General features: G+C 35.6%; 1 protein-coding gene across 2 annotated transcripts in view; it reads left to right on the top strand.

Moving 5' to 3' along the window:
- LOC128888871 (mucin-4) overlaps positions 1-14038 on the top strand; it is a 168039-nt gene that overhangs the window by 113707 nt on the left and 40294 nt on the right. For both annotated transcript variants that reach the window (XM_054146081.1, XM_054146171.1), the window contains exon 2: positions 9949-10199. In XM_054146081.1, the coding sequence (XP_054002056.1) occupies positions 9949-10199 (251 nt within the window). The remainder of the gene's footprint in view (positions 1-9948; positions 10200-14038) is intronic.

Here is a 14038-nt window from a genome sequence, read left to right on the forward strand (position 1 = left end):
TCATGTGCATTTACAATGTAATTTACACAAGTGGAAGATTAATTCTTTGATGCATTCCTATTTTTTAGAGATACTTTCTAATATTTTGTACAATATTCAGTTGGTAAACTGATTTATAAGTCAGTTTTATTAATCATAGTCAGTAATGATATCTCACTTTACACAACTCAGATATTACGTAACAAAAGTCTTTAATATTTCTATTGAAACCAAATATGTTCTAATACCATGGTGTCCTAATTTCCATAAAATATACGCAGACCAAAGTTATCTGCTAAAGTTACTCATATTCAGTTATATGTATACCCACCAAATTCATTCTCATAATGATTTATTTCAGAAATTTTGCAAGGAATTAAAACAATTTATCTTACAATAAGAGACTTAGTTACTTGTTAGTCACTCTCTATTGACTTTGTCAAATATTCTTGGAAGCCTTCGAATAAACTTAACATCAACTAAAAGAATTTTTAATTAATATAATGATATAGTACATTGAACGATAATAGACTTCTTACAACATGACCGTTATTGAATAAAACTTTTATTTAAGCAATTACACTTACAAAATATTGTAGTTGATCCTCAAGTTAAGTTCGGAGACGGTGAACCGTAAGAAGTTGCCGATGCGTACGGACACCAATCATCTGCGCAAGATGATTTACAAGCGTTGCTTACCATAAGTAATATTGCTAATTGCAGCTTTGCAGCGGTGCCGACTCTACGATTAACCAGCTCGTTTGGGCTCCACCAGCGGAATATATGCAAATGTCTGATCGTTTAGCTCGATTACTTCCGACAACTTGCGGGAATAATTCTGCCATGTTTACAACCCAAGGGAAGCGTGGAAAGTAGAAACAGTGTAACGAAAACTCGTTCAAAATGGTCCAATGATCGCTTTGAAAGGTGTTATAATCGAGCCATCGACTTCAGACCTGAAATAACAGGTGTTGGCTCCATCTTTCAGGTATATAATTACCTATACATTACTATTCTATCCTTGTCGATAAAATAAACATTCCTTTCATGAAACGATGGAGAGACAAACTTTAAATAAATTGAAGCATGATCATTTTACAGTTTCGAACAATCCATTTAGGTTCGACTTTGTTGTAAAATTATCTTCGGAACTTACAAATTTTACAATTGAATTTACTAAATAATGTCTGGGTAACAAAGTGTTGTCACATCCTCGAGTCCTTTGTTTCTTTCGAAAATATTATCGATCACCTCATGGTACTTGTAGCACAATTGTTTACAAAGTTTTAGTCTATAAGGAGATGAGTTCTAGTCTGAGAAGGAGATACTTTTCGTTCTCTACCTCCCATTATTTTGAAACTTCAATACCTATTGTTTTATTTTGGACTGTTTCATATTTATAGGGCGAAACCACACCTCAAAGTTCATAAGAAGAGATACAAATGCATATTTTTCGTTTCGAAAGATTTCCATGGACCTTGGTAGAACCATTCTTGACCAGAAACAAAAAAAATCTCATTATTCTGGAATTCGTTTTTCTGATAACAGAATCCAAATGATAGACAAAAATGTTTGGACGTATTTACAATTTGTTTTGCGAAGCTTTGTTCTTCTCGGTCACGTTAAAACCGCCATTCGTAATTTTTGGAGTCTGAAACTTAAAAACTCCCTAACATCAACATTCATTTAAAAATCGAGTTACTTTTCATATTTTGTTCCGCCATTTCTGGATTTGCTACGTTCAATTTATTTCCAAAAAACCCTGTAAACTAGTTTCATGAAAGTCTCTCTTCTTATGAACTTTGAGGGACGGCTTCACTCACTAAATAAATATGTGGTCACTTATCACCTTCAATGAATAATTAATATGCACCGTAAGTTATTATTATACAAATTTTGTTGCTAAATTCTATATTGGATGTGTATTTAACAACACTTAATAATATTAAGTGTTTTGAGTGCCATATTCAATTTTATAATGGAATTATGAGATCGTTTCGATAGAAATATTGAGAAAGAATGTTCAATATATCAAATATATTTATGGTACAAATATTACAAAGTAAATGAGATAATATTACTTTGGATACAATGAAGAAATTAATAGCGTCCAAGTTTGGTTCTTTATCATTACTAATGTGATATTAACAAAAAACTATTAATAAAATATATTCGCGAATGCAACATAAACACATCGAAACATAAATAATATAATTGATAGCCTCCACATACTTCTGAGAGGGGTAAAACTAAAAATACTCTCGATATATTTTATACCCATGCAAAGTTTGAAAACAGTCGAAAAGCAAGCACAAAAAGTATCTCGTTGCGAATGACAGTAACTTTTGATAGGTAGTGTACCTGGCCGCGATGCCACCTGCGCCGTTCTACATCTCTTGGCGACCAAGGAATAGCGGCGGCACGTACCGCGGGTAGTACGCGTTTTTGTCAATTTAAGATTTGTTTTTCAGTAATTTTTAGGAATTCATTTTGCGAAAACTATCAAACCTACAGTACCAGGGTTTTTTATCCATAATAAAACACGTTTCAACTAGCAACACAAATTTTTATGAAATACTTCATTGAAATCTATACAAGTTATGCGCTGTTATGCAGGTTGTGGCGTGAGACGCTCGTTCTATCGAGCGCGCAGGCTGTGGCGGTTCTAGTCGTCCGCGACAGAAAAACAAATTGTTTTTTCAATCTATATGAATGTAGTTATCGTGTGAACTAGAATTAAATAAGTACTAAATTTGTTATCGGAATCGCAGCTATTTGAAAATTAAGGTTTAATTTTCACGGAAAATTGTCAACTAAAATATGAGAGCAGGGCTAAAATATTCAAGCTATCGGTATAATTCTAGTTCAGACCATAGGTGATAGTGCCCTCGAAATGTATGTAAAACCAGAAGTCAGTCGGTACAATAGTTTTTAAGAAAAACGTGCGCTCAACTTGAAAAATGTCGTTTCAAGAAAAACGCGTTTACAGTTTGCTATACATTTAGGACTAATACTGGTGGACAGCCTTTAAGCTTCTATAACTATGAGAGCTCTACGAATTTCAAATTAATATTTTAGAGGCACTTTCTCAAAACCCCAAATGATACAAAAATGCAAACAAAAAAAATCGAATTTTTGAAGTTTCTAGACGATAATACCCCTCTAAGGGGTTAGTCGCAGTCAGGAAAATGGAAACGGACAGTTTCTTGTGTGTTTTTTTAAGGTATTAAATAATAATTTTTATTAATGAAATGTAAATATATTACAAAGCATGTCTTAATGAACCATAAAAGAATTTTTGTTTTAAAAAAAGGTTAATTCATATCGTCATAACAGGTGGCCACTTGGTTTGCGGTGACCAAGATTTCTTCAAATTGGTGCACCTGAAAACAAAACTAAAGGTAGATTTAGAAAATGTATTAGACTAACGGGTCCCTGAACGAAGGATTTTTTATTTTCTTGTATACTTTTTTTTTTATCTTGTATTGAATCGCTTAATTTTAGCGAAAAACTTGAAAATCAACTTCAAATGTACGCCATCTTGTTTTAAATTAATTATTTCCAAAATCCTTCGTTCAGGGACCCGCTAGACTAATCTATTTTCGAAATCTACCTTTGTTTTTGTTTTCAGATAAACCAGTGTAGAGAAATCTTGCTCACCGCGAACCTATGTTTTTAAATCATCGTCTACGTCATCGGCTGTTATGACGATATAAATTAAACGTTTCTTAAAACAAAAAATGTTTGTTAGTTCTTTAAAACATGCTTTTTAATATATTTAATTGTTACTTATGCAAATTATTATTTAATAACTAAAAAAAAAATCACAAAGAAATGTCGCTTTTCCTTTTCCTGACTGCGACTAACCCCTTAAGCCTCCTCGCATGGATTTGTCCGAGTAGTAGAATTACTTTTCCAGCGAGTCGGTGTTCCGATGGTATCACCGTTTTCGCATCAACGACATAGATCGGAGCGACGTTGCACGCCAGTCGTTCTCACTGATCGGAATCGTACCTGAACGGGAGGCAACGTGTTTCGTGGCGTGCAAGGAAGGCTCGGTTTCGCAGCGCAGTCTAACCGCGCGAGTGATGCCAGTTAGACCAGTAAATTTCTGCGTTCACGGAGCGGAGCTGCAACCGTGAATTACGTGCTTTCTGATATCTTGGTTTGAGTTGCGGCCAGGCTCGCAGCCAGTGAGCTGTCTGTCGGCGGCCTCTCTGAAAGCCCGCGCGAGCGGCCCTTCGGGCCACTTTGCATAGCCAAGGCTCATCGGCTACGGCAGACCTCCCACAGCCCGACCGGCTCTTCACCATCGGAAATCTGCCTTCCGTCCTCCTACGTCTCCCGCGTTTCACCTCCTCGGTGCTCGCTGCCTGTTTCTTCCCGCTCTCTCAATTCGTCGATCATCGATTCCGCGATCTCGCTCTTGAGATCCACCGAGGGCCATTACCCAAGTGTCCGGAATCGTTTTTGTTCCCCTTGAAATATTCTGTTAAGCGCTAAAATCACCGACAGCGGTTCTCAAACTTCACCATCCCGCGAAACCCCTTTACAAAGGAATACCTTTGGGCGAATCTCTTCGTAAAGAGTAATAAATTATGTCGTTTTTTTTTTCAATTTATAGTTAACTTTTAACAACGAGAAAGAAATCTTCACATTGAGAAACTACAATACTCTATTGTAGTTGATTTGTAAACACAGATGTGATCGGTAATCTGGCAATGAATGTAGACTCGAATAAAACAATTTAAAAGAAAAAGAGAGAAAAGTTGTTTCTTTCTTTATATTTCATTAATTATTCGAAATTTGTATCCATAAAAAAGTTGCTTTTCAAACAAAATTATGGCAACAAGATCCAACTCAAAACTACGCCTATACTTGAGGTCCAACACAGTAAAAAATGTTGAATGACAAAATTTACCAAAAATTAATTGTTTCGGTTTACTACAGGAATTCTACCGTTTCAATTTTTATTGGGGAGTAATATCTCTTTGTATCCTGATTAAAGGCACAGCTTTGTTTAGGCGTTCGTTCCCAATACTGTTTCAGTACCTATTACAATTAACCGGTGCAACTTGCCAGAACGGATTACAGCGATTCGCAGACAGCAATTGTGTCAAACGTTTAACTGGCAAACGTATTATTCCGGTGCCGGCTCCAGCTGTGGCTGGTCTCGTGTACCACTATCACGAGCTGTGGCTACTCTTGTGTACAACTATCACCAGCAGATATATCTACCAGTATTTCCAGTCATATTTCTATTCTCATGACCGAGCAACCTGTGCAGCCGACCTTGACTCGTAACTCGCGCTCTCTTCTGTGGTCTGGAAAAAATTACTATCGTCCAGCCCTCTTTTGCTAACAGCCGTGACGCGCTTAAAGCCTTTCCCCGTGCAATTATTGAGGCGAGTGTCTAGGCTTTATAACGCGCACCAAAGTACACGTTATTGAATCATTCGACGGCTCTACAGGTTGGCTCAAAGATGGGCCCATAAAATTTACAGCTGTATTTTACATCTAACAAGGGTGGTTTACGATCGGAACGAATATTTTCTAGATTCTGCCTAGTGCAAAATGTATAAAACCAAGGTTATAGTACGAGGGTCATTCAAGTATAAACCGGAATTTTGTTACAGAAATAGATATAAAAATGCAAAAAAATCGGTCTGTTCAAAGTTCTAAACTGTACTTACACGTATCATATAAGTAGCTGATAATATGAGATTTGATACCATACTTTTATGTGTAGTAGAAATATTTATTACAGGCAAGAATAAATGCTCCAACAAATATAACATTAATTGAACCAATTGATTTATCTCTGTATGTTTTATTCATTTCTCTCCTGTCAAACAAAAACGACAGAACATTCCTGGTTGCTTAATACGAGAGTCATTCAAATGAAAACCGGAATTTTTGTACGCAACTTTATTGGGGATACGTACCTTTCTTCAACAGAAATACATTTTCTCCATCATATAGGAAGCTTTCTGATCTTATGATAGAAAATAGAATTTGGCTGCCCCAGTAGTCCATTGCAGTATTATTTTCTGATCAATTGTTCTTTGGGGGTTTGAGAGGCATTCTCAAGCTCTCAAATATGGACAACGTGATGAGGTGTTATAAAATTATGTTTTTAAATAGTAAGAGACTTCTGGATGTTGTAACGATGTTTTACAGAATGTAAACAAGCTTCACAGTCAAAAACCAAAAGTCCCAATGAAAGGTCATCGTCCGTTTGCCAAGTAAATGTGATATAATCAAACTTTAATTAAATATAAATTCTAAATTAAACGTGACAGAGAATGATATAGGACGCGTTCTGATCCCATCGTAGAAAATAGAACTTAGCTGCCCCAATAGTCAATTACGCACGTACAATTAAACTTGCGAATCCCTTTGAAGGAGAAGGGGAGGGTTGTTTGGACCATATCGCGATCTATAACGCATATGGGTCCATCACTATACCCCAGAAAACAACAGAATGAGTATGGGGTGGTGGAAAGTTAAAGAGGGGCACTACTCAAGGCCAACACTCGACTGTCAGCTCAGGGAAGTTCTGGTAACTGTGTTTTGGGACTCAAAAGGTGTATTGTTGATTGACTACCTAAATAGTCGATGGACAGTGACTACTACTTCCCGCTCGTGGATGATGCCAAAACTGTTTATCGCAACAAACAACGCCAGCAATTGACTCGCGATGTCCGTCTTTTGGATGACAACGCACGGCCGCATATAGCAGCATTAACTCATGATAAACTCACTAAAATACACTGAATACCTCTCGAATAACCACCTCATAATCCAGAGCTGATTCCATGTGACTAGCATATGGGTGGTACACTGAAGGAGGCATTAAGAGGGGAAAGATTTAAAAACAACACAGCGTGCTGCAGCGGTCCAACTGTACTTGTTCAATTGGTTACTGGAGCAGCCAAATGCTTTTTTTCTAATGGGATTACAAAGCTTCCTATCTGACGAAGAAAATGTGTTTCTGTTGAAAAAAAATACGTAGAAAAATAAGGCACTCCATTTGTATCTGTATGTACCACTAATAAAGTTGTGTACAAAAATTCCGGTTTATATTTGAATGACCCTCGTATAATAAATAATATATCGAGTAAATTGGTTCGATTTTTCACGATTGGTGAACGGTATATGTCGTGATTGGTGGACATACGAGGCCAACAAACGATCCCAACCGAATTCTGTATACCCTTGGATTCGTTCGTGAGGCGAGGGTGAGATTCAATGCAGCGTATTCGTGAAAAGAGAGAATAGCCCTATCGCGTGCTGAAACAATGCCGATTATCCGTTCGCGTTATTGTCCGGAACAAAACAAGAACAACAGGAAGGAACAACAAGGAGCTGGCGATAATGGGCACGGTCTACAGTGACACGAAGGAACACGCGCCATTGTTGTAAAGCTCGACTCGTCGTCCAAAAAAAGTCAGCAATTAAACGCGTAACGAAACTAATCGCGTCAGAACCGTGTTTACAACGTTCGACAAACGATATGGGCGCGTATTGTTTGGTCACAATAATATCCCACGAGTCCAATGAGTGAATGGAAGCAACAAAAGGAATGAATCACGTTCTCGTGACATTCGTCTCTGAACGTTTCGTGATCCCGTGGCGATTGCATCGTTGCAAAACGCAGGGTAGTTTTTTTTCTTTATAGAAGTTTGTCTCCTTGTGTTGTTAGACACGGTGATCACTAGACTGCGGATTTTTATGCATCTATAGAACATCTGAACGTGCAAGAAAATATAGAATGAACACAGTAGCCAATAATATAAAAAATATTGAAAGTAAAGTTCATATTATAATATTTACAGAGTAAAATAAATTCCTATTTAGGTTCAGTTTTTGTAGGTACGTTTACAAAGATTTTATTTTGCATAAAGATCCGCAGTCTAGTGATCACTAAATTGTGTATTTTATTCAATGTGTGACGCAAGCTGTAATAATATAATAAATACATGAAAAACATAATCAAAAGGTGTGTGCACTTATGTAAACGAAATAATAATCTGTATACAGTCAGTGTAGAAAGTATTCGTACAGCAACCAATTTAAACTAAATGGTTCATGTACGAATACTTATTACACTGACTGTATATGTATAAGAATGAAGACCCTGATTGACTGACATATCAACGCCCAGGCTAATTCCTTGAACTTAGACAGCTGAAATTTTGCACAGAGTTTTCCTTTATGATGTATACAAGGAATAAGAAAGGATATTTCGAAATTCAACCCTTAGGATGTAAAATGGGTTGCAACGTACATATTTCACGCGGGTGAAACCGCGGACCACAGCTATCGGAAAAGACAGTCACTTACTGATTCACAGAGGAACATGTGGTTGAATGCGAACGGCATAAGATAACAAATAGTATTCCACCGTTCCACGCCGGTGAAATCGCGAGGCGCAGATTACGTACATTTTTTTGTATGTTTATCATAATACTGTACGCCATAAATGCATAAAATACGTAGTCTAGTGATCACGTACGTGATTAATCAAAGTTACAGATTGTAAGCTTTATTCCATACTCTAGAGATAGAAAAGAAAATTTTAAAATATTCTTCGCCGATAGAAAATTCAGCGATGACAATTGTGATCATCTTTGATGTACTATATATATATAGTTTAGTTTCTTAATATGATCATTAGAGCTTTGGAATCACATAGTCCAATGTTTGGTTTGAGGTGTGTCATGGCGTCGCAACCGGAAACATCAAATTAAACGTGTCCCTAAAGGAAATGGAACATGAGTTATGTTTTTTTAATTTGATTGTTACGCGTGAGAATAAGCTATGATGTCGACCAACGATTAAAACGGAATAAAAGAACGAGGAACATGATCTGAACACGATCTCAGTCATGAACTTGTGCTTGCCTTGATATTTTGGAAATATTGCAAATACACAAAAAAAAAATGAACGGAAACAAAATGCTACGACCCACTACTTTATATTTGGTTGAGTAATGTTCGTATTAACGCTATTACGTAAAAGCTTAGTTGTCATCTTTTCGTTCATTAAAGTTAGTTACATCGTATCATTTTTGACTGATTATTTTGCGAGAAGAAGAGTTCTTTCTTTCACTTTCTTCCACCAGGGTAAGCTCCTATGCCCTAAACAAATTCATAAAATTGAATTGGATAATTTTTATGATTTGCCATATGCTCCAGAGTTCTTTCATTGTCGTTCATTCGAATTACTACAAATTAATATGATATTAATTAAACAAATTTCTGAGGAAGAAACGTACAGAAATAATAAATAAAATAACTTTCCTATAAATCGGGAAGTTAATGACCAAGTAATATAGTTGTTCAACAATTTTATCTCTATTTATATATTTTATCGTATATTTCATAATTATTCTACAAATTATTAATCCTTTTAACACATTGGACAAGATATCGATTCGGGTTAATACAATTCTTAAAAATATTAATCTTAGCACATTCGCGACCGGCAGATATTTTACGTTTCTAATACCGAGTACTGACGAAAATGATAAAATTCTGAAGTTGGACATCGCAAATTTGTATCGTTAGAGCGAAGATAGAAATTACAAAATATGTTTTGAAATATCCATGTTGTAAATATGTCGAGTATAGAATAAAAAGATGTGATAAAAATGAAAAAAATGACGTGAATTCGCGTCAGCGGTCGCAAATGTGTTAATAATATATCTGAATATATGTACCTAAATTTTATTGGAACGATTGTATGAATGTCTCATTCTATTAAAATATTTTCTTTTTATGTAAATATAATTATACTCGCAAATATCGAAATTAACTGAAACGAAATATTAAATATCTATGTATTATTAAATTGAAAATAATAATTTATATTCTCAAAATGGAAATGAAATTGATACTAGAAGCGCGTACCTACATGCCTGAAAACTCGAGTGTTAATGAGCCTGTTTTTTTTATAATGTTACAGCGGAATCAGATATTTGCACGTTTGCTTCGAGGACAGAACATTTTCATATCGTTAACAAACCATCAACGGCGTTATTTACGTCGAACTCCAGGCCGAAGGCCCTGAGGGAATTATACGAGGCCGCTGCCATAGTCGCTGTCAGAAGTTTGGATAGCCTGAGAAGGGATGGCAGTTCCATGGATATGTTCCTCTGCACTCCCGTCCTTGGCAAGAGAAGGCGAGACCAAAGTCTCGACATCGAATCCAGGATCGTAAGTATATTCTTGCGTATTTGAAAGTGCAACCGCGTCCCAGGAGATACGAATTATCAGATTAGCGATTCGTTCTCCACGATAATTGTTTCATTTCCACGACGCGCGAACGTTGGCCGCTTTTAAAGCACGATTCTACGCAATCGTAGTCGCCCAAAAGAGTTTTAGACTGTTTAGAATCGGTTTTCTCACGAACCGGTCATCGATTTTTTTTCTTTCTATATTCTTGATCCGCGACAAGCTTGCGTGTAGTGCAAAAATTACAATTTTAGAAATAATTAAGAAGAGTAGTTGGAAATAAGGAAATTGTACAATCTTACTATTAGGTTTAAAATTGTATATTTTACGCGTACGATAATCGTCCTCGATTAGTTATAAAAATAATAATTTTTTTTTTATGAAAGTCCTCTATCTGAATACTATGCTCATAAATAATAGCATTTTTGACTTTATGAAACATTGATAGTATTTTCATTTTCGAGTTAAATTTTCAATATATTTTCTAACAATGAAGAACGTACATTTTTTTTAAGCGCTAGCGTAGCGTTTTGTACAGTTATGTATGGATTTTTACGAATCAATTTATAAAAAGTGATATAGTTTGTGCTGAAAAGTTAGTTCCCGTAGTTTAGTGGAAGGAATTCTCTATAAATTGCCGGTTTCCTTTTATATTTCGAAATGAGAATACATCCTGTATTTGTAAACACGTTAACAGTGTAGTTGTAAAACATATTTACTTTTCAAAATATTTGGGCTTTTTATACACATATACACAAGGTTCTCTAACACGCTATACGACAGTACAGAAGAGTAAAGCGATAGAATTGACCATCGCCAATGTCTTCGTACAATTTCTATTCAGACCATGCTATTATTCGTTAAAAGTCAAACCTTTTTCATATTCATCTTCTTTCTGTCTCTGTCAGTGTTTGAGAAATTAAATAAAAATTAAATTTCATGTACGACTTCGAGAGTAGTTTTCACCGCCGAACGTAAATAGTAGAAGATATAAAAAATGTGATGTTCCTTGTTAAGTCCTTTAACAAATTCATTTATTTAAAATATAATGTTTATTATTTTGAAATGAATTCCAGGATCGATGTTCTCTGTATGTCTTCCATTACTTTTTTGCGTAATTATTGATATTCCTTGGCAACGTATTTTGCTAGTTGTAATATAAATCCTTTTGACGTGATATATTATCTTGAACTTTATTCTGCTATAAAATCGATTCTTTAATACCAACTAAGTCAAAAATATTCAGAGCAACATATTGAAAAGTCTGCAATAAATTTAGTTTCGTTATAATATTTTATTGTTATGGATGATTTCTTGAAATTGTTTGTGGTTTCCACAATTTAGTTCTTTGTACTTACAATTAGTATGATTTCTTTTATGTTTGCACTCATAAATTGTATTTCTCATTAAGGACTTAGAGGGTAGTTTTCACCCCGGAACGTGAATATTAGTTAATATAAAAAATGTGATGTTCCTTGTGAGTTTCGTATCTGTAGGACTTGGTACGTACACATAATTCCATTGATATGGACAACCTGCGGTAGGATTGTCCTGTATAAACAGGTTCAATGGGAGATGTCATGGGACGCCGTGTACATTAGAATCTACACGGTGGTCCCTGTTGACCGCATCAACTACTCTATAATGATACGTATCGTTAGTTTGCATTGTCGTGTCGTTAATGTACCAGTCTCTTAATAATGCACGCTTCGCTGTGACTCATACCATTCGTCGTGATTTATTCTGATCAGGAACGATTATCGGGCATGTATCTTTTCTTTTATTCTCTTTCGTTTGCAGTTTAATTAATTGCTGGCTGAGCGTGTCATATGTAATTTCAATTTTCATTAAAAAACTGATTGTCAGTTATTGGAATCGGGGTATAACGAAATAATAAAATACTAATTCTATTAATTAAAAGTTTTGATTGTACTTTTAAAATGTCACGAATAAGCTGATATCTGGTCTCTAGAAGGAGCTGGTTAAGAGTAATAGACAAACGTTATAAGTAAAAGGTAAAAAGAATTTCGAACTGTATACACTACTGTTTTCAGACATCTGTTTAGGCTGTAGGAAAATTCTGAATGGCACTTAAGAGGGCTGGCCACATCCTAAATTTTCTTTTTTCTTCTTCTGCAGTGACAGATATATACATTATAACATACAGGGTGTCCCAAAAGTCGGGGAGGAGCCGGAAATGGGGGGTAGCTGAGACGATTCTGAACAACAATTTCCTTTGCAAAAATGTCGGATGGGGCTTCGTTAAGGAGATATTAAGCGAAAACCCTGACCAATCAGAGCGCGCGTAGCCTTCGCTACCGCGGCCGCTCCAACGGTCTACGCACGCTCTGATTGGTCGGGGTTTTCGCTTAATATCTCCTTAACGAAGCCCCATCCGACATTTTTGCAAAGGAAATTGTTGTTCAGAATCGTCTCAGCTACCCCCCATTTCCGGCTCCTCCCCGACTTTTGGGACACCCTGTATATTCTCAGTACATTTATTCTGGTAGTAAGATAAGAGGCTGAATTATAATAAATATTCCAACATCAGAGATTTGAGTTAATAAATTTGTATGAATTGTAACGCCTGTTGAATGGCATGATATTCACATGCGAAAATGGCTATTACTTTGGGAAATTTGTAAATCGGTTCTTGTTGTACAATCACCTTCTTCATTATTCATGTACACAGCTGTGAATACGTGTTCGTAATTTCTATATTCGTAGGCAAATACCAATTGTTTTTTTTTTTTTTTAATCTGTTTTACAACATCGATTCTCTGGCGACCTACCGTTGGCCGCCTGATCCTCCACTGAATCGTGATTCAATGTAGATGAGGTAGCGGTCGCGTAAGCATTCGAAAGCCGCGGCGGTTCTTTTCCACTGATAAAAACGACAACGAGGGGAAAAAAAGCGAAGGGATTTTGTCGCGTTTGGTAATTCCTTTCCTCGAGGAGATAAAGCACCATCCAAATAGAAGATAAAGGCGACCCAGATGCTTCCCTCTGCGAATATTCGAGAAATTGGCGATTATCGAATACACGGAGATAAAACTCGAAGCAAAGAATTAAACAAGCGCAAAGAGTGAACGCGTCCTTGATCAGTCCTTGATCGATGGGATACTTTCATTATTGTTTTAGTGTAACTGAAAACAAAAAAATAAATACAAACATGGATATGGGGCATTTCACACCAAATCGGACGGTTTAAAAAATTTTTGTTTTTGATTTTCCTAATTGTTTGGTATTTTCTAATACTCCTCAAAAGAGGCTTCCTGGTAAATTTCAAGATTTTGCTGTTGCTGTTGTCTTAAAGAAAAGAAAACAGCAGTCGAACGATCGATTTTTTAAAAAAATATCACCTTATAGAGGATGATAAAACGAAACTTTTTTATATATACGGTTTATTAGTACGACGTTTACTTTCAGAGATAAAAATTAGAAACTTGGAAGATCTATTTCATGGAATTCAATTTTTTCACCGAACTTCTAACTTTTCAATGTTTATTTTCAAAACTAAGCATCCTATGAATAAACTGTAAATATAAAAAAAGTTTCGTCACATTATCTCCTATACGCTGATATTTTGTAAAGTTGATTTAATAAATACAAACATTTCTCTGAGCCCATATCTCGAGAGCGTATATATACGCCCTCCGCAGTCAAAAGGTTAATAAATATCACTTCTGGAATTACAATTCTTCTATACCATCAAAAGTCATGCCTTTATTTTTGTTTTTAATAAAAGTAATTAAATTTATTAGGTATTTTCTAATCAATCATTAAGAAAATTATTCTAGTAAATTATTAAGAAAAATCAC

Source organism: Hylaeus anthracinus, unplaced genomic scaffold, assembly GCF_026225885.1.
Source record: "Hylaeus anthracinus isolate JK02 unplaced genomic scaffold, UHH_iyHylAnth1.0_haploid 0, whole genome shotgun sequence".
Taxonomy (NCBI): Eukaryota; Metazoa; Arthropoda; class Insecta; order Hymenoptera; family Colletidae; genus Hylaeus; species Hylaeus anthracinus.